Source organism: Camelus ferus, chromosome 22 (assembly GCF_009834535.1).
Source record: "Camelus ferus isolate YT-003-E chromosome 22, BCGSAC_Cfer_1.0, whole genome shotgun sequence".
NCBI lineage: Eukaryota > Metazoa > Chordata > Mammalia > Artiodactyla > Camelidae > Camelus > Camelus ferus.
In genome coordinates this window covers 18090767-18111338 of record NC_045717.1, presented here as the reverse complement: position 1 = coordinate 18111338, position 20572 = coordinate 18090767, and the positions used below count along the sequence as shown (strand labels likewise).

At 48.4% G+C, this 20572-nt stretch overlaps 1 protein-coding gene across 8 annotated transcripts in view; it reads right to left on the bottom strand.

Moving 5' to 3' along the window:
• Positions 1-20572, bottom strand: part of BRD4 (bromodomain containing 4) — an 81722-nt gene that overhangs the window by 22686 nt on the left and 38464 nt on the right. For 7 of the 8 annotated variants that reach the window (XR_004314296.1, XM_032465402.1, XM_032465405.1 and 4 more), the window contains 6 exons: positions 11521-11839; positions 7762-7899; positions 6520-6655; positions 4706-4995; positions 3681-4043; positions 2698-2826 (listed from right to left, as the gene is read on the bottom strand). Coding sequence is in view for 7 of the 8 variants with exons in the window: in XM_032465402.1 (XP_032321293.1) it covers positions 2698-2826; positions 3681-4043; positions 4706-4995; positions 6520-6655; positions 7762-7899; positions 11521-11805 (1341 nt within the window). In the remaining variant the exon portion in view is untranslated. Of the gene's footprint in view, positions 1-2697; positions 2827-3680; positions 4044-4705; positions 4996-6519; positions 6656-7761; positions 7900-11520; positions 11840-20572 lie in introns of those variants that run through there. The other variant, XM_032465408.1, reaches the window with a different exon arrangement.

The following is a 20572-nucleotide window of genomic DNA, read 5'->3' as shown; positions in this document are numbered from 1 at the left end:
TATTTCAAAAGCTTCCTACCTCAGGGGTCTGATGCAGGACCCAAACACTTTTCTCAGTTTAATTTTTTTCCTTGCTGTAAACACAACTGCATACCACCTTGAATTTGCACTTTCTCTCAAAATAAAACTCTGGTAGCACCTAGGTACCAAACTTCCTAAATTACTCCTCACTTCACAATAGAGCAGACTAGAGGACAGTACCGCCAGGAGCTCTGGGCCTACCAGCTGGGCTGCCAGCCCTAAACTCAAGCCACCCTCAGGCTGCTGAGGAACCCCAAGCCTGGGGGCTCCTGGCTGTCTTTGTGACCACAGCTGCCAAGCAGTGGGATGTGGGTTTTCTAAAGGCCCAAAACCTAGAGACTAGAAGAGGAAAATTCCAGTCCTTTGGCACAGCCTAGTTACAACCTAGTTAAGAGACAGGAAGTCCCAGTACCTCTCACTGAGGTAAACAAGGTGTGGGGTTTTGTTGCCCCCTACTCTCCAGTGGGCAATCTAGCCACCTAAACCATGCTGATCCTAGAGAGTGTCAAGATAAAGAAGAAAAACAAAAAGCCACAAATACAGGAAGTACCTTCCAGGGGAAAAGTCTGCACAGGTGGCCTGCCACGTCAACTCTGCTGAAGCGGAGACACCCCCACCAGCCTCCTGGCATGTCACTTTCAGTAACACGGAGACCCACCCTGCAGCAGGCAAAGGAGGCCACAGGCAGAGGCAGCCCCCTGTTGAGTGGCCCACTGGGCACTGTCCCCTGCCTCTGCCTGAAGTGAACCCTTCTCAAGACAAGGACCTTGTCCTATCTAGCCTGGTATCTGGAGTCAATGTTTAAAAAAGAAGCTGCTGTGTGGCAAACATCTCAGTGTCCTTGCTCTGAGTAAACCCTGTGTTAGGGTGTGCTCATACTACTTCCAGGACAAAAATGCAAAACAAACAAAAAAACAAAAACAAAATCCCAAATGACCTTAAAACAGGCACAAAAATTAGGAAGACAAAAAGCTAGAATATATCAGAGGATATTCTCTATCTCCTTTTTAAATAGAGTAGCTCAAAATAGTAATCTTTGGTGCTGAGAGAGACCTTGTTTTGGTTTAGCTGTTTTCATCAGGGCAAATAAAGGATGTGGGTATTTATCTGGGCAAAAGCTACTACCCCTCAAGTCCTCAGTAGTGGGGGGGGGGTGAGCTCACTAAGATGCTGCTCTGAAGGGACCATTGGTGATTACGTATGAGAACTACAGCAAAATTATAAAGCCTGAGTTTCTTCAAGGATGGGAAATGCGTAACAGTGAAAAAAGCAGCTTTACGAAGAAAGCAGACAAGATAGCACCGAACTGAAGAAAAACAAAACAAAAAACCTGAGAGAAAACACAACTAAGAAACAGCCAGTAGAAATAAAAACCTTCAAGTCTGAGTGTGTGTTTACATGATAGCCAAGTCCACACTAGTAAGGTTTTTTGCTACCCCTAGACTTTTTAGGACACATCCTGTGAACTAAAGGCTGGCCCAGAAAGGGCCAAGTGAAAGAACAGAGGAGACCATGCCTTGGCTCCAGTGTAGATGACACAGGAGACACTATGCTGGTGAGTGTGGGACAAGGTGTAGAGCTAAGAGAGCTGAGAGGCAGGTAGGTGGCAGGGTTCAGGTGACCTCTGACAAACACAGACCCACCCACAGGTCCTTTTGCAAGTCCTTGATTCTGCCCTGGAAGCATTTCACAGATGGCTGAGAAAGCCTGGTGTGAGGAAGTCCTGCTCACATGCCAGGAGAGGGCTGGACACAGGATGCGCAGACTGGACCTGAGATCCAGCTAGAGCACCTGTACCTTGTGACAGCAGGTGGCCCAGCTCACGGCCTACCGACACTAAATGCAGAAGTGCAACCTGGGGCCTTGGGGATGGGAGGCTGCAATTTTTATATTATATATGTAATTTCAAAGTATTAAAAAAAAACAGATTATAACAGTTCTAAATATTGATTTTATTCTCCATAATTTTGAATTCCTGATCTTTCTACCCAAAGACATACTTCTGTTGAAATTTGAATATCTTTCCTCTTTTTTAAATAAAGAAAAGTGGAGTCAGTTCACACATTTATGCTGTAATCTTCCCCCTCCCTTCCACCCATGTGTGTATTCTGCAGTGTGCATCACCCAGAATCAACTTGAAAGGGCCACGAATCCCACCCACTAGGGCATCATGGCCATACAGAACATAGAAAAGCAGCCACTCTGCAGCTGGAAGGCAAACAAAGACTTTCAAGGCTCTGGTGAATAAATGCCCACAGTTGAGGAATTACTTCAGGTCACAACTGTGACAAAGAGTCTACCTGGCAAGAGTGTCCCTCGTCGACTTGAGACAGGTCTGTTTTCAAGAGGTGGGGCCATGCACAGCATATGCACTCTTCCGGCCAAGGGCAACCGAATGCAGGTGGGGTGGGGGGGTGGGCTTTCAGTGGGACACTCCAAAACAAAACCCAAAATGCCCAAGACAGAAACCAACCAACCCTGCTTTACTTATAATGAAATAATCCCAATGTAAGATGTACGTGTTATCCTGACTTTAGTCCACACTTCCAAAGCAATGTGACATAATAAAGCAAGTGAGAAATAAAATCTGCCAAGGCCCATAGAGGCCTGGCCCACCCAGGACCCCAGCCTGCTCTGCTGAAGGATGCCACACATGGAGATTCCCCAGAGCCTCACCTGGAGCTTGCGGGCCATGGCTACCACCTCATGGTCAGGAGGGTTATACTTGTAGCAGTTGGAGAACATTAATCGGACATCAGCACCAAATTCCTGAGCATCACGGTACTCACGGGCCTCCAGTTTAGACTGTAAAGACAAAGACAGGTCCCAGTTAGCCATGGCTGCCCCTGTTCCAAAAGGAAATGACAGCAAAGAGGGCTGCCTGTAGGAGCAAGTTAGCTTCTCAATGGCTCTGGGTTTAACTCAGACCCTAGTGGGAAGAGGTTATCACTCCAACTCTCAGCATCAGGTGGACAAGGAGACACTCAACAGCAAGCCTCAGGGCCGAGACTGCCCTGCTAGCATCCAAACCCACTCACTGCTCCTGACTAACAGGCAAGTGGACAAAGAATCCAAAGAGGCAGAGCTTAAGCCAGAACCACAAAGGGAAGTTTGGGTCCAGTTCTGACCTGGCGTGTACTTGTCTTGGTAATACAGGATAGGACACTGGTCAAAAGGAACACAGCAGTGTCCCCTGCTCTGCCCATTCCATGTTTGGGCAGGTTTACTCCACTCCCAGGAAAAAAATGCCAAAAGGCTTAAAGTAAGTAAAACCAAAAAGGCTTCAAAACACTACAGTGAAAATGCCAGCACTTGTGTTTCTCCTACTGACGAGAGACATCAAGGCCTTCTCAAAGACACAGAGCCTGGCAGAGTGACGGCCCTCCAAACTCTCCGGCAGCATCTGCCACGTGAAGGTGTCTGTGGACACTGGGCCTCAAGGCCACAGAGGGCTCTGAGGACAAGGGGGAAGCACCGCTGTCTATAGCACACAGTCCGGGGCTGTCCCCACGATCCCCAGCAGGGGGCGCTGGGCTTCTCTGGATGGGTAAGAAGAGTCTAGACAGCTAAGACTGGGCCCTTGCCCGGAATGGGCTCAGAGACGCCAGCCTTCCTTGTCCTGGGAAGCCCCCGCCCCAGCTCCAGGGCACACCCCCCACCTTGATTGTGCTCATGTCCATGGGGTGCTTGATGATGTCACAGTAGTCATGCAGGCCCAGCGCCTCCACGTCCACGGGCTTATAAAAGGGCCAGGCGTAGGCCGCGTGCTTCTTGGCGAACATCTCCTTGAGGATGCCGCTGCAGCACTTGAGCTGCTCCGACACCTTGCTGCTCTTATCCGGCGCTGGGTGCTGCTGCGAGTCTGGCACATCCTTCTTCGGGGGCTTAACAGGCCGGCTGCTCTCCCGCCTGGGGCCCAGCTTGGTGGTCTTGGGCTCCGGGGGCAGTGAGGGCGGCTCATGAATGGGGTCGATGGTGGTGGGGGTGGTGGTGTCTGCTTTCCTCTTAACCCCCTTCTTTGTCTGCCGAGAGCACAGGCGTGACAGGCATAATCAGAGGCGGCGGCCGGCACAGCGGGCCCTCAGGGTCACTCCTGAAGGCAGGTCCTTTCTAGGGTCTCAACACTCAAAGGGAACAGGGCCCAAAGGCAATTCCACAAATGAAGGACTGGAAACAGGGAGACCCTGTCCCACCACTCTGTTCTGAAGCTGGGACAGGACCCTGCCAGTGGCAGGAGAAGGCACACAACTGCATGCAGGATCTGCTCACTGGAGGCCAGAGAGACCTACCTCCTAAAGCAGTTTCCAGTCCCACAGCCAACCCCCGTCACTCTGGCCACCCGAGGGAGGCACATTTCCGACACTACTTAAACAGCATCTGCAAATGTGCGGTTCTAAATCAGACACGGGGGGTGGGGGCAGCAACCACCTGAGAAGTGTGACTCAATTATGGGATCCTGGGGTCAGCAGGGCAACAGCTTCTGGGCTGTGCTGATTTAAACACAATGTGACCCCCTTCCTCCCCAGAAATACCCACAAATGCCCAGGGAGCCAGAAGCACTGGCAAGGATGAGTGAGTGTCTCCTGTAAGCCTCACTGCAAATTGGGGGGGGAGTGTCGTCTACTTGAGGTGGCAGGACCCAGCCAGTGGCCAGGCTGGGCGGCAACACGCACAGGATGCTCACCTTCACAGGCTGTGGGGTGGCTGCGATGATGGGTGGGTGGCTCTGCACGGGCTGGGGGGCTGGCGCAGGTGGAGGTGGTGGCTGGGGGGGCACTGGTGGGGGCGTCTGCAGTGGCTGGGGAGGCACCACTGTCATAACAGGGGTCTGGACGATGAGGTCTGGGGTGACGGTGGGGAAGGGGTGAGGTGTGGCCTGCACAGATGGAGCATTCTGCTGAGGGGTCTGGGTCTGTGGAGGAGTCGACGCTTGCGTTGCGTTTGGTACCGTAGAGACACCAGGTTTTGCGGTCCCTACCAATCACAAAAGGGACAGGTTAGATGCAGTGCTTGCATGCTGGTTGACCTTGTGGGGACACTGCCACAGGTGGCAAGCGCACGTCTGCATGGGCATGGCACAGTGTCACCATAACTATTTGTCTAACAGAACAGCCTGAACACCCTTGACCTCAGCCAAATCTGTCCACCTGTCCCAGGGTGCTCCGAGGGCAGTGACACATGGCATTCCACACTTCCTGGGGTGTCCTGGCTCCATGTCCTGACTCGGGCACAAAGACCCCTTCAGGAGCATGAAGGCCTGAGCCAAAGGAGCAGGAAACACACGCTGAGAGTCAGCACCAGGATAGTGATGGAGAGGGGAAAAAAAAAGAAAAACCTCCTTGGCACTTTCAGGCAGAGCTGTCCTCATTCCCAGAAACGCTGCCTTCTGAGTAAGCATTTCTGGCAAGGGGCCGGCATCAGCAGCCCTGGCCAAGGTTTCTGGAAACCAGCAAGCTACCACCACTCTGAGCCACAGAGGGAGGCTAGGCAGCTACTGCCCTTCATGACCAGCTCAGGCTGCCTCCCTGCAGTGGTGTGGGTGAGCCAAAACATACAACACCCCACATCTGTCCTATGTGAAGACCAAACCCCTTACCCAGGCAGAGGGTAGGGCTCCTTGGCTGTAAGGTTACTGGATGCCTTTGAGCAAATTCCACGGCCAAGGAGTGGCCCTCAAGACCAGCTCTCCTTGGCTACCCCTCAGCCCTACAGGGGATCTAGCCAACCCCATTTTGCTCCTTTGAAGCCACCACTTCCAAGCAGGGTGGGAAGCCAGGTGAAAGCCTGCTCCTCAGAGAAGCAAACAACTCACAACACGGCCCACCTTGCAAGCACTGCTGTTGTGCAGCACAAGCTGTGGATGGCAAGATGGCAGAAGCAGCTGTTAGTACTTTTCCTAGAGAGAAACATTTTATGAGCAGGCTACTCCCTACCAGCTGGCCTCTGGAATCCTGTGTCAGGCTGAGAGACAGGGGTACGTGCTAAGATAAACAAGGAGAGCCTGACTTTAGAAGACTATCAAATAGCAGGCATGGCTCTGACACAAATGCATTAAGATAATTCAAGTAACAAACCTCAAGGCTCTAGGATCAGGGTATTAGTATAGCCTTTGATCAGGTTAATTTCTTTTTTATCTAAAACAAAGAAACAAAGACTATGGCACTGGTGGGATGAAGAATTCAAATAGCTTAAAATGCTTTGAAAAGGTTACACTTTCCTTTTAACTGAAGTCCATCAAAAAAGGCAGTGTCCAATTTTTTTTCTATTTTTTGGGGGGGGTGTCATGTGACCCTCTGGGGTGGTTCCCACGATGAACTTGGCCCGACCATATCCAATTAGCAACAAAGCAGCCAGTGTATAATGCAGCTGTCTTCCCACCACGCCTAGTCCTCCAATGAACTTGGAGAAAGTTGGCAAAAACCTAGGGAGAAACAAAGCCAATTTCCTTGCTATTTCAGTGTGAAGCTAACAGTGCTGCGGACACCGAAGGTACCCTACCTGCTTCCTTCCTCCCACGTCCTCTTCCTTTTGCCTGGACTATCATGATCTCAGTTTCTTCTGTGGGCAGTTCGTTGATTTTCTGCAAGAAGAGCTTCTCCAGAGCTTCTGCCATTAAGACTATGTCATCTCCAGGCTAAAAGAGGAAACACATGGGGTGAGGGTTGGAAAGCCCGCCCCACTTTTCTAGACAGTTCAAGAGCTCCACACCCTATGCCCCAAAGCATGGAGCATCATATTCAGGGTCCTTCCCCAATATGAACCCCAAAGGGCCACACAGCTACACTACCAGGCATCACTGGAGGCTTCATATGTCTGCAGGTCTGTTGCCTCTCTAGTCTTTTAAGTTCTGGCCTGAGAAACCATCCTAATACCTTAAGTATCCATCAAGCTCTGCCGATCACAGGGGCCCTCTATTGCATTAGAGCCTCCTTTGACACAATTCAACTTCACCTGAATTACACAGGATTTCTTGCCACAGATACAAGAGCATGGCTCCAATAATGTTCCCCAGTGTACCCCAAAGGCAGCTGGGACTCAGGGCAATGTCCATCTCTCACTCCCTTATAGGTCCCCACTCTGCCGCCTCATCGGTAATATGCTGTTTCCACTCGGCTCTAAACTGAAATCCTCATCTGTGCACATTTCACTTAAACCTAGTGGTGAGAGCTGAGACTAAACAAATGCTTTGGCTTCATAGAACAGCCAAACTGAATGGTTTGGCTACTGGGTTAAGAAGTGATCTTTAGTTCTACATTTTAGGTCATGGGGCAGTTGATTCTATGGTTGTGAGTCATCAATGGTCATGCCCACAGTTGCAGATGCGGCAGGCCCCAATGCACCATCTCTCACGTTTAGGTTTCTGTTTGAGTGCACCTTTGCACAATTACATTTTAGGAGGCCCCTTCCTGACAATTCACGTCATCCAAACAGATTTCTTAGTAAGAGTTGTCACTGTCCTTTTCAAGAACCAAAATCCCAAGGGCTGAGAAGTACATACTTCAAGCTAACAAGGACAGTTAGAAACAGAGCCAGAACGTTTTTGGCCTCAAAAGAAACAGAACCAGTCACAAGCAAAACCAGCGCTCCTATATGCTTCTGCCTCCAATGGTCTCCTCTCATGAGACTCCAATCCCATCTGCTCTCAGTACCTCTGCCCACAAGTTCCAGACATGCACAGCCTCCTCCTCCTTTACCTCCTCTTTTCCCCAGGGCAGCTGGACAACAGCCCCCACATCTCACCTTGTTGTAGATGTAACAATTTGTAAACATAGTGTTGAAGTCCTGGATACATTCCTGAGCATTCCAGTAATAGTTGTTTTCCAAGCGCTTCTTTATTGTTCCCATATCCATAGGCGTTTTAATGATCTTATAGTAATCCTGGAGAGCAGAAAGCAAAAGGCCAGTGTCACCTCCACAGCCACACAGCACTCACAGGCAGGCCTGTGATCTCACTTCAGGTTACTCCACAGGCACGCAGATCCAAGCTCTTCCATGGCATCTGTGAGCTATCTCAAGGGGGACTCCAAGATAAAGTGGGTCAGGAAAGGATTCCTAAAGGCTGTGTGGCAATTCAGAGGGAAAATGTGCAAGTTTGCCAACTGTCCTGTCCAGGAACAGGTTGTCTTTATTGAGATTTATGTTTTCCTCTTTTTTTTTTTTTTTTTGATTTTTAATAAATAATGGGGAAGGACATACAGCCTTTAAAAAAGTTTTTATCGGGTAAGACAACCATGGTAGGTTCTACTTTCTTCTCACTATTTGGAATTTTCTACATCCATAAAATGTAAAATCCTATGGAACTGGCACTGCAAGCCCATTCACAAGTGAATCCCTTGCTTTCTGTCACACTAAAGAACCACGGAGTAAAAGCCTCCACTTTCAGTCAAGTTCACTGCATTTCCATTTCTTTTACCTGCACACAGTTTACCATCTAAGGATCCACTAGTATCTGGATACAGTTAAGTGCCAGATGAAGATTTAAATGGACAGCTTTCATAATCCTTATTAAAAAAAAAAAGAAATACAGCAGACCCACTCTCCAAACTTTCAGATCTTATTGACAAGTGCTAAACAGAAGGGGCCAGATGGCAGGTGTCCTGAAGTCCTTCAAATCAAACTCTCTACTATCATCACAGCTTTTCTCTAAATCTAAACCTAAATTTTAAAACCAAACACTTATTTTTAAAAACGACCAAAGGAGGAATTTGGGGACAGATCAGGCAGTGGCCAGGTTCCAGGTGGAATGACCACAGAAGGGCCAGGCCAGGGAGGAGAACCTGCACACAGCCAGCCAGCCCCACTGAGAACCACATTCTCTGAGGTTCCCCTAATGAGGCTAAGGTGAGGTATCAGAACCAAGTACAAGAGGGAGCCTGATGACAGAGGGACAGGCCTATGGTTTAGCAAGCACTGAGGTCCTGCCCAGGAACAGTGGTGGACTACTTAAAAGGTAATCATGGGGTATGAGGTTCTGACTTGTTCTGACATCCATGAGAAAGGCACAGAAGCCACCAGCATACACATTAGGGCTGGCAGAGATCTCAGCCCTGCCCAAACAAGGGCTGCAAACACAGGCCTAGGTGCCCTGGCCAGGAGGCCTCAAGGGGAGACTGAAGCAGACTTTCTACATTATACTTACTCTGACCACCTTTCCCCTAGAGAACCAAGTCCAAATATATTTTCCCTAGGGGAAATTTAGGTTTTATTCCATGGCCAAAGTTCTCTTAGAATGGTGTCAGGTGCTTGAACTGGCCTCAGCATGTGTCAAGTGGTTCAAGGCCAAAGAGGAGAGCGGCTGAGGACAGAACAGGAACGAGGCGAGACGATGACAAAGGGGTGGCGGGGACTGAAAGGGAGGCAGGGGCTTGGGGGCATGACAATCCAACTGTACATGTGTAATGAACAAAAGAGCCAGGCATTCTAGTAAGAAGTCCAGCAGGGACCAGAGGCCAAAACACAGGTAAAGATCTGGTGGGCATCAGAAAACAGGAAGAAACTTTTTTGGGTGGCGCTATTAACATTTCCTGGAGAAGTGGGTTGTTTATGGGAAACTGGGCTTTAGCGAGACATCTTCCCCAGCCAATCAGCCCCGCCCCATCCCTCTGGATCAGTACCACACTCTCCCCATCTCTCTGAAGACTTTGGACCAGTGCCACTATCCACAGGCCTCTTCTTCCTATGTCAGAGCTGCTGAGGGTGACATCTACAGTCACACTGTGGCCCCTGGGGAACCTGCTCTCCACTTCAGAGAATGACCTCAAACCCCCAAACCCCTTGGCCTAACAGACCTCCCACACCCATGTCTGTCCCACTGGCTGGGATGCTGCCTTCTCGAATCTCAGGCCCCCCAGTCCCCCTTTCTCCTCAGTCTTCACCCTCTCAGCTCTCCTTGCCTCTGCACCCTCTGCATTTTCCTGTAACAAACCAACCCCTCCTCCTTCTGGCCCTGCTGCACTTTCCCTTCAAAGCTAAATTTCTTGAAATGATGGCTTCACATCCTCACCTTCTCATTCATACAGCTGTGAATCTGGTTTCTACTTCTGCGTCACATGGTCCTAAGGTCACCAACGCCCTCCTAAAGGCCAACAGGAGGGTCAGGTCGGAATCCTCATCTCTTTGACCTCCCTGTGTAGTCTCTGATGTAGCAACTTGGGGGGCTGCTCTCTGCTGGCAATCCTCCTGGCCTCCCACCTCCCTCCAGTGCTGTAAAAAAGCACACTTGGATTCCAATCCCCAGCTCCTTCTACCCCCGTTCTTTGCATTTGCTCTCACAAGGTTACTTCATCTAGGACCATGCAGAGCTCAGCCCATTAGCCCAGCTAGAAACTGATACAGCAATCTCTCCCAAAAGCTTCTCTCCAGCGGCAGGATCACTTGCCTCTACTCCTGGTTGTGGTCAATGGATGAGAGTGGCCTCTGAAGTCTGGATTTGGTGAAGACCCTTCTTTTGCCCCCAACTCCTTTCCTGAGCCAGTTCGTTACCCAGACCTGCAGCAGCCCCTCCCAACTCTCTCTGTGAGTGCATACGATGCGTATTCAATGAACAGAGAGTATTAGACAGCTGTCACAGACACAGCAGCTTTCAAGCAAGGAAAGTCACGTAGTGTGTTCCTCCTTCTTGAAACCAGACCCCTGGCAGAGACTGAGGATCCTATACCCGTGTAGAGCAGTTCTAACTCGCAGACCCATGCCTAGGTCAAAAGCAGCAATCATCTAATTCCAATTCCCTTGCCCAGGGGTGTGTGTGGAATCTGGCAACAGCAGAGAGCAATTTAAAGATAATTAGTCCTTGATGCTTTGAAGAAAGGAAAAAATTAACACATTTATGTCGTTTGCTCTCCTAGGTTCAGTTAGAGGTACAAGTTGAGTTTCTAGGACCATGTGCTAGGGGTGTGGGCAAGTGGAAAACTCCCCCTGCCCCAAAGGAGAGGAACAGGGGTACAAAACAACAAGAGCCAGTACAGTGTGGCCACAAGGTGGGCAGGTGTGAGGGCGTGTGCAAAGGCAACCAGGGACAGAGCTGCACCCCTACCCCTCTCTTCAGTCAGGCCACTTCCATGTACCTGGCTCCCTGGGAGGCATTTCACTACCTTCTCAAACTGCCCCGCACTCTGGGCGATGATAATGACACCAGTACCAGAAGAAGTGCTGTAGTCAGCCAGTCCTCTTCTGAAAACTCTGATCAACCATGTCTGAGAAGGGAGGGCTTGACCCCACCATCCAACTGGAAGGAAAGCTGCAAGCACTCCTTCACCCACTTCAACCTCTTACACAGTACTTTCTGGGATCCTAGTATCAAAGAAACCAGTTACTGCTTAAGCCAGTCAGCAGGTTCTTTCTCCTTCCCTATTTTCACTCATCAGGACTGCCGAAACCACTCACTCAAGGGCCCGTGCTTTCACAATGACTCCAAAGGTATATCCACCCTCCCATAAGTCCACCCTCCCACAGGAGGAGACCTGGAGGATGGCAGCCCCAGGCCTTGCCGAAGTTACTCACAGGGAGGTTTAGCTTGACGGCGTCCACAGGCTGCTGGAAAGGCCACGCAAATTGGTGTTTCCATAGTGTCTTGAGCACCACTTTGAGCAGATATTGCAGTTGGTTGGTCTGTCTCTTGGGCTTGTTGGGGTTGGAAGTCTCCGGGGGCGGGGGATTGGTGCTGGCTGTGTTGGCTTGCTGGGGTTGGGCCTGGGCCTGCGTTGTAGACATCTGGGTAGTTTCTAGTCCATCCCCCATTACTGGCAGATTTCTCAGTCTTGTCCCAGGACCGCTCTCCGCAGACATGCTACTGATCCCATCACATTCTTCGCCGGGCACTCTACAAGGGAAGAGACAAGCCATCATCAGAGACCAGGCAGCAGATGGATGCCACTCACAACGACACATGCCCCTGGGCTGTGGCTCCCGAGAGATGAGTTCCTCTGGTGAAAACTGATCAGGTTGGCTGGGGAGTATGCACTGATGAAAGGGTCGCAGTATCTGCTCTCCTTAAAGACTCATCAATCAGTAGGAAGGAAAGAGGCCCCAACTTTGAGGGCCAGGGCATGGAGTCCAGAGTCAACCAGGAGCTGGAAGAGGCTGCAGAAGGTATGGAGTTCATGGAGAAGTGGATACAATAACTAAGTTTTCACATCTAAGAGTTTTTAGGGGACACTGCTTGTGTGTTAGATAGGATTATTTACAAATCCCAAATTATGTCATTTTCATTAAAATTGTATTTGTGGCTTATGAAGCATCCACCCAAGTCAGAAATTCCATTTGGTAAGCAGGGGCCAGGCAGGAAGGAGTAGGAAGGCCAGGCTGCCCACTCTTGAATGGCCCATGCAATCCACTACTGAGCACTCAGGGACAAACCTCACACTTACGAAGAACATTTTTTCGGTAATTTAAATAATGCATGTTTGCTAATTAAAGAAATACCACAAGGTAACTGCTGATACATAAAAACAAATCCATACTCAACCTACTGTTTTATTAACCAGCTTTCCAAAGCTTATTTATAAAAGCACAGAGAAGCACCTGTGATCCACCAGGGTGGGGGGACACAGGAGACCCCCGATCAGTGCCTTATATGTATCCTGTCCAGTTACTTACAGGAGAGCCACAGGGCAGCAGGTACATGTTTTTACTGTCAAACTGTCCCCTAACCCGGAAACACATTAACCCACTCATTACTCAAGAGTGCCAAGAGTTTCCACACTCTATTCATAAGAAGAAACATCTCCTCAAAAGTGTACTGACCATTTGCACTTTTCGTGCGCTATGCTTCTGACACCTTTCTACTGGCAAGAAAAAGGAATGAGTCTGCGGAGGAAAAAAGACTTTGTAAGCTAGGAGCTGCCTGCATCTAATGAGTGACTCCAGTAATAAACCCAGGAGTTCAGTCAGCGTAAGAAAACCTCTCTAGCTGAGGAAGTCAGGCAAGGTTTTAGGAAAAGAGAGCAGAGTAGATTTTTAGGATCACAGGACTCTGGTAAGTAGAGGAGTCAAGCTGGCTGGCTATGTCACAGCTTTTGCTCTGGAATACACTTAACAGATACTAGTTACTCTAGCTGCTGTTGAATTACTTTATAATTCAGTCCAAGTGTAATTTAAAACAAGGTTCTCACAATGGTTTTTGTAAATGCAGTTCTGGCAAATTACCAAATTTTAAAGGCACGAGAAAGGAACTCACTGGGTGAAAAGCAACTCACTCAAGTAAAAGCAACTTAGTCCATCATGGCAGGGCTGTAAAGAGCTAGACCTCTCAGCCCAAGGCCTGATAAAATTAGCATGGCCAGGGAGACTGCTTTCCTTCCAGGGTGCTGACTGCAGGTCTAGCCATCAACTGCTTAGAGAACACACGTAGAGCGTGCTGCTCTAAGGAGAAGGCTGTGGCAGGGAGGGGACCCGTGTGGGAGCAGCCCATGGCCACCGAGTATAAGACTCCAGATCTTACGGATCTGAGAAATGAATCCTTTGCTTTAAGAGGAAAGACTGCTCTCTACCCCTTTTCAAAGAGATAAGAGATTTAAGAGTGCCTTTTGCCTATTCAGAAATGAGATGCCAATCACTCAAAAAATACTGAATAATTCACTAATCCTTTAGCTCAGAGAAAAGGGCGATACTGTCCAATGCTGGAGGGAGGGAATGTTATAGCAATGTGAATTAGGTGTCTAGAGGTGGTCTTGCATCTGATGCTAAACTTAAGTACTTAATGATGTCCAAATGCATCCAAGATGCCAGCAAAAAATTCAGTTTGCACCCTCTCAGGGTAACTTTCAAGACTTGAGAGGCAAGGGACAGGTCCTATGGAAACCTCTAAGTTCTCTACATGGAGAACATCTGCCCAGGAAGAACACTTACAGGAAGGGGGCTTTTGTGGGTGTAGAGCCAATTCTTAGCACCTCTCTTGCACATACGGTGCTAGAGATGGGGAAGGGGCACCCAGAGATAAAACTAGACAGGTATCTGACATGAGAGAGTGTTGGGGACTGGAGGTGGGGACTGGCTGGCCAGCAGCCAGTTAAAGCATCCCCCAAGCCAAGACAACAGTGTGCCTGGGGTTCAGTACTAAGAAGGGGCACTTCCCTGAAGCAACTTAATTTGACAGTGGACATCATGAAACTTTGCAACAACACAACCTTGCAGGAGCGTTGTGGACTACAATAGTTTTCAAAGGCAGGCATGACTGGGTAGGCTTGCTTCAGGCTCTGGGGATACAATGCACTTCCCTTTTCCCATCAAGGATATTTCTGGTACAAGTTTGGCCAGAACTAAGGGCCATCTTGTCCTGTAAATAAGTGCCATGCAATGAATCAAGGAGGGAGGGTGGGCTTGGAGGTCTACTGGTGGTGGTGGGGGTACCTAAAGTGTACCTGGCTGGGAACTTGGAAAGGATGGGGTGTACCCTGGAGCCCAGACTTGAGTAAACGCATCTCAGTGAAAGCAGGAAGGAGGTCACATACAGATTCAGGGTGGGGAGCATCCAAAGGCTGGGGCAAGGTGAAAGAGCCTGCTCAGAGGGAAGAGAGAACAAGGGGCTAGGGTGAATCACCTGACACTGAGTGTGATTGGGGTGGGGGGGATTCTGGCCGAGAGTATGTCACTGCTGACCTAAGGTGAAGCAGGATATGGAGGGCAGCGTGAGAAGGCAGCACACTGGAAGCTGCAATCGACTGTGAATGGAGTCTTGCAGACAAAAAGCATGCCTTCACTCCTGAAGTGAATGCCAGGAAAGAGGAAAAAGATTCCTCCAAGTTCTGAGGTTTAGTTGATAAACAGTGGGGACCTCAATCTCAGAGAAGTAGGGTCCACAACCACTTGCAGAAAGACATGCCAGGGCTCGGGGATGGGGCCATGGAAAGGTTCACAGAACCACGTCCCCAAAGCCACCAGGAGAGCACAAACTGGCTTTAGATAGATGGCATTTAATCATTTAGTGCACATTCCCTTCTTTTCATTTCCTTTTATTCTCATTCCAGTATTGACAGGTAATCCCTGTTTGTGCTAGTGTGAAAGGCGGTGCTCAGGGATGACAGCAGACAATACTATTATCTGGATGGAATTTAACAATATTGTTTTGTTCTCATGGTTTTTGAAAAACTCTATTGATATCAATGTTACTTCTGATTTGGTATCCTTTCAAAATAAAGCTGCTATAAGCAAAACAGTAAACTGATAAAAACAGAAACAAACAGTTAAGGATATCACATAGAACAGGATAAGGATAAAGTGGGAGTGGTGAGGGCAGCCAGCTAAGACTAACTCCAGGTTCCAGGTTGGGAAGCCAGTGGGCTAGAATTTGCAGAAAATTGTTGGAAGAGGGAGGGAGGATGGAGAGGCACCCACAAGATGGCAGAAACTATAGAGTGCTCCCTCACAAACCCTCCATAAGTAAGTGGATGGGGTAATCATTTACGGGGCAACTAAAGAAACTGGGGTTGGAAACCAGCAAGACAGAAGGGGAGACAGAAAGATGAATGGCACAGGCAACATGCCAGCTAGCCAAGAGCCTTTGGTTTGGTGGTCATGAGCGAGATACAGAGAGATACAGGACATGCTGAGTGCTTGGACGCAGGTATTGACAGAGGGGCAGCACAACAGAGAAGGAAATATGTCAGTCGGGTTTAAGGATGCCTGGAGTTGGCTGGAAGAGGGTTTCCATGCATCAGGACCAGCATGAACAAAGGAGCAAAAGAGGATGAAAGTAACTGTGGCCCCATCATGAAGTGAGGCTTAGACGCACTGGAGAAGTGACTCTGGGAGTGAGGGTGGCATTTAGTGAAGATGAAGAATGATCTGCAGTTTGGTTTCTACTATTAAATACCTCCTACAAAGAAGCTTAGGAATTACACAGCTAAGCACGTGCCGGGTAAGCTGTGGCAGGCAAGGAGCAGGAGCAGCCCCACTTCTAAGGAGATGTGCTGGCCCGAGGGCAGTGAAGCTCTGTCAGCCACAAGGACACAGGCTGCCAGGGGGCTGAAACAAGCACCTCCCACCAGGAGGAAGAAGCTCCATAAATTTTCCATTAAGTAACGATGTGCTGGAAATCTTTAAGCAGTGTCTCCAAGGCAAGATGAAGTCAAGGCAACTGAGTTCTGGAACTTCTGGGCTGTGTGCCTCTTCTCCTTCCAAATGGACTCTCGGCAAAGCCAAGGATGGAGGGCTCTAGACACAACTACTTTCCTTCACCTTCAAACCACACCCACATGGGCCCTTGAGCCAAGGAAGCTGAATTTTCTGCTCAAAATATGAACAGAGCTTTTTCTACAGAAAATGTGACACTCTAACTTTGTCTCATCTCTGCTTTAAACCACTACCTCCACCACAGAAGCCAAAACACCCTTTCCAGCCAGAACACCCAACCACCTCCCATCTGACACACAGTGGCATTTAATCTTGACAACTCTGAGACTGCTTCTAGCCTCATCCCCATTTTAAAGATAAGAAAATCGAGGCATAGAAAAGTAACTGACCCAGGAAGTAGAAAGATCAGGCCTATCCAGTTACTGTGGCCCATAATCTGGCACAATTCCTGGAAAGTTTCAGTTGGCTTTTGAGTCAAAGTCCCCATCTGTGAGCTGAACATGCACCTCTAAGAGAGTCCAATGCAAACAGCTGGGACAGGCTGGCCCATTTTAAGTAGTATGAAAAACCAAGCACAAAACCCACACCCTTGTAACAACTGAGGTCAATTCATAAGGAAAGAAAATGCTGGAGGCTGCCAGCCCAAATGTAAAGAAATGATGAGTCTGACAGATGAGATGGATCCACAAGTACCTCAAAATTTCTTTTAGGAAGCTCTGAGGACAACTGAAGACAGGTGACATCCATGGCCCCAATGTATGGGATCACCACATATGACAACTAAGCCATGAGGATCATCACAGGATGCCTGGGATTCCTGTTCTATATTCACTTGGGGGCCTGGGCAGCACTCATACCTCAAGAAACCACACCCAGGATAGTCTGCAGCTTGCAGATCAGCTGTTTCAGGACTGCAGACAAGTAAACTCCTCAAAAACTTTAAAAAGCCATTCATTCATACTGAAGCAAAGAACACTAGGGAAGCCAACAAGAGTCTCTAGTCTGTTGTGGGCCAAGGAAGTGAGGCACTGGTGAGCGGCTCCCTGCGACAGCCAGGATGACTTTTGTAAGGCACAGGTCCAACTGTGTTGCGACACTGGGTAAATCCTTCCCAGTAGTCTCCCCTACCCTGTACTGTCCCAGTCCCTAGCATCAACATTCCAAACAACATTGTAGCCACAATGGGCCCCTTCCCTATCAGCTTCATGCCTTTTATCTGCTGTATCTGGTGCTTCCCTGATCTCTGTCTAGTGGCTTCAATGGTCAGCACACACACCTGGAAGCCCAAGGGCAGGGCCATCTTTACTTCACTCTTGTCCTCTGAATACACAGCAGGTGCTTAGTGAATGACTCAGGTAAAGAAGTCACCCTACAGTGACCACACGATTGTCACCCTAGGTCTTCTAAGCCCAATTTCAGAGCTCTGGAAAAGGAAACCAGCTTGCACTCTCACACAGAAAATTTGACTGTTATACTCTCACTTAATCAGCTAATGCGTCCTGTCTGAGCTACATGCCAGGGCTGAGGACTCTGCAGTCAACATGATGTTCTTCGGGTGATTAAGCAATACCTGGATGAGTATTGTGAAAAAGAATGGTAGGGCCACTGTGATCACAGGACAGGGAGGGTGTGCACTCCCGTGGTGGGTGAGGCAGAGAGGGACAAGGCTTATGACGGACAGGAGAAGGCAAAACTGACGCAGTAATACAGGCACAGGTATGGAGGCAGGAGAGATACCAGGGCCTGTGAAGAGCTGAAAGGAGAACAGGCGGGGTGGCACAGTGTAGGGACCATGTGACCACGCTGGGTTTTATCCTCCACAAGTCCCTGACTGCAGGGCAGGAGCAAAGGGGTGGGGATGGGGGAGCCCTTGGATGGAGCACTGAGGTTGGATTCCAGGACCACTGGGAGGTAGAGACAAGAATCGCATTCCTGCCTGGAATATAGTTTCATCCTCAACTATACCTGCACAATGCAGCATGGTGTTTACAGATGCAAAAGATGGGGAACCAAAGAATGGGTGCATGGAGACAGGGTAAATCAGTGAGGGTGCCTACAAGATTGCTCTTTGTGCTCTACAAGATTGCTCTGTGTGCTCTGAGTCCTGCAGGAAATCAATGGCTCTCAGCACCATGGCTCAATAGGGAGAGGAGGCTAAAAACTCCAACTTATAAATCTATATGTAGATACTAGGAGGAATTTATTACTTGGATTCTCATGACAGTGTAGACACCAACTTCAACCAATTCAATCAAAATTTTACATCTAAAAGATCCAAAAATGCTATTCCCTCTATTTTCACACTTACCTGTGGCCAAGAGGTGCGAGCCACCAATTACTGTATTCAGTTAGTTGAACGTCAAGGGACAGGAAGAGAATTTGACGTATCGTATCCAAGCAAAAGAAAGCTGCATGACCCAACCAGGTGTCCAATTTCTGGATCTACTCTCAACAGATAGCTTACGACGTATTTCCAGTTTACAGGAATAAGAAGAAATAGATGAAGAGAAATTAGATTAGTGCCCTGATTCCCCAACGGAATGCTGAGGCACCCTAGGGAGTCACAGTAACTCAGAGAGGCACTGTGAGAACTATCAGCTCAAGGTAATTGATAATTTCAATGTTAGACTGCACTATATTCCTTTCGACGTCTTATCTTGCAACACCTGTGTTTAGCAGTTGTGATAAATAGCAAACTTGGTTAGTTGGCCCTTGGTATCTGCAGATTCAATCAACAGCTGGTCAAAAATGGGGGGGGGGGGGGAGTTTTCCCAAAAGTTCCAAAAAGCAAAACTTAAATTTGCTGTGCACTGACAACTACACAGAATTTACGCTGTGTTTACAAGTATTTACATAGCATTTACACTGTATTAGGTATAAGTAACCTAGAGATGATTTAAAATGTATGAGAGGACAGAGGACATGCAACAGGTTATATGCAAACACTATGCCATTTTATATAAGGGACTCGAGTATCTGTGGTTTTGAGTGTCTGGTGGCAGGTGTATATGTCCCAGAAATAATCCCTTGAGGATACCAAGGGATGACTGTACCATGTAAAAATCAACGTGGGAAACAGAGAATAGGGGCAGTGGGTGTCTGATCTGGTTCTAATGTTTGAAGGGTTGTGCAGTACCCAACTGGCACACATTCCATTAGGAACTGGCTGTAGTTATGCAAGGATGTAATATTTCTTCAATTTATGTCTTTTATTTTTTTCAAACAGCTATATACAGTTGTTGGGACATTAGTACATATTCCTTTGTTTATATCTAAACTACCTAATGAAATTGTTAAGTATTTCCTTTGGCCTAAGATCATGATGAAAAAATTGAGATGCTAAGGACACTATGAACCAAGAAAGTTTGGGAACCGAAGGGCTAATGAAAATAAAAATGTAAATTCTTTCCCTATGTTTATAAACCCTTGATTAAGCATTCCTGCTTTCAAGGATGTTCTTTCCTATCATTCCAACTCATCTAAGTGATTTGAGAAAATTTTAAGGACAGATAGTATTTAGCAGACAACACAACTGTAACATTTTTGAAACTTCAACAGTATTTTCTTTTCTGGAGATTAGGAGTTGAGACAGAGAGAGAAAGACAATGGGCAGGTTTGGGTCTGGGCTTTGGAAGGCAAGAGAGGTAAAGAGAAAGACTGATCCCTGGAGATTAAGTTCAAGTCCTGTCCATTGTGAGAGGCTGACCAGCTATACATTGTACCTATAGTTCCACCTTAAGTCTTGGTCTCCCAGAGAGTCCATGAAGCCCAGAGACCACAGCTTGACTCTGTTCTCCTCCCTAAAGTGACACAGCATGTAGGCAGCAAGATGGAAGGGAAGGCAGGAGTAGCGCAGGTTAACTGGAAGGCTTCATGAACTCTCTTGTGAAATACAGAAACCACGCTTGGCAGAACTTTATGCGAGCTACCAAAACACACATCTGCATTAGGGCCTAGGAAAGCTCGCCAGTAGGGACCAGCCGCTTCCTGGGCTGATGCCCCGTACTTGACACTTGACCTGTATTTACTTATTTAATCTTCAAAGCAAGCCTACAAGGCAGGTGGTGGCATCATTACCTTCATCTTCATTCTCTTGGCAACAAAGAAACAGTGGGTGGTGGTCAGCCGGAGGTCACCCAGGGTTGCGTGTCCCTTGAGTGCCTGTGCTCACCAAGCCCAGGGGCAGAGGCCCAGTCAACCAGCACTGGTGGGCCAGGAGGATATGTGGTTTAGCCGAGGGCACCCCTACCCCACATCTACGTCCTGGCATGTACTATCAACAGACCTGCCCTCCCTGAAGAAATAGCTGAATGTCACAAAACCCTCAAGAAAGTGAGGTTAATTTCCAAAGAATTTCACTCCCATAAACAAATCAAAGTCAAGATAACTCTGGCAGCACCTGGTCAACTGTGACTTGGTCCAAATCACAGGTGAAATCAGCATCACACTTCCCTGCTGATGCCATGGGGTGTGGGGTCAAGGG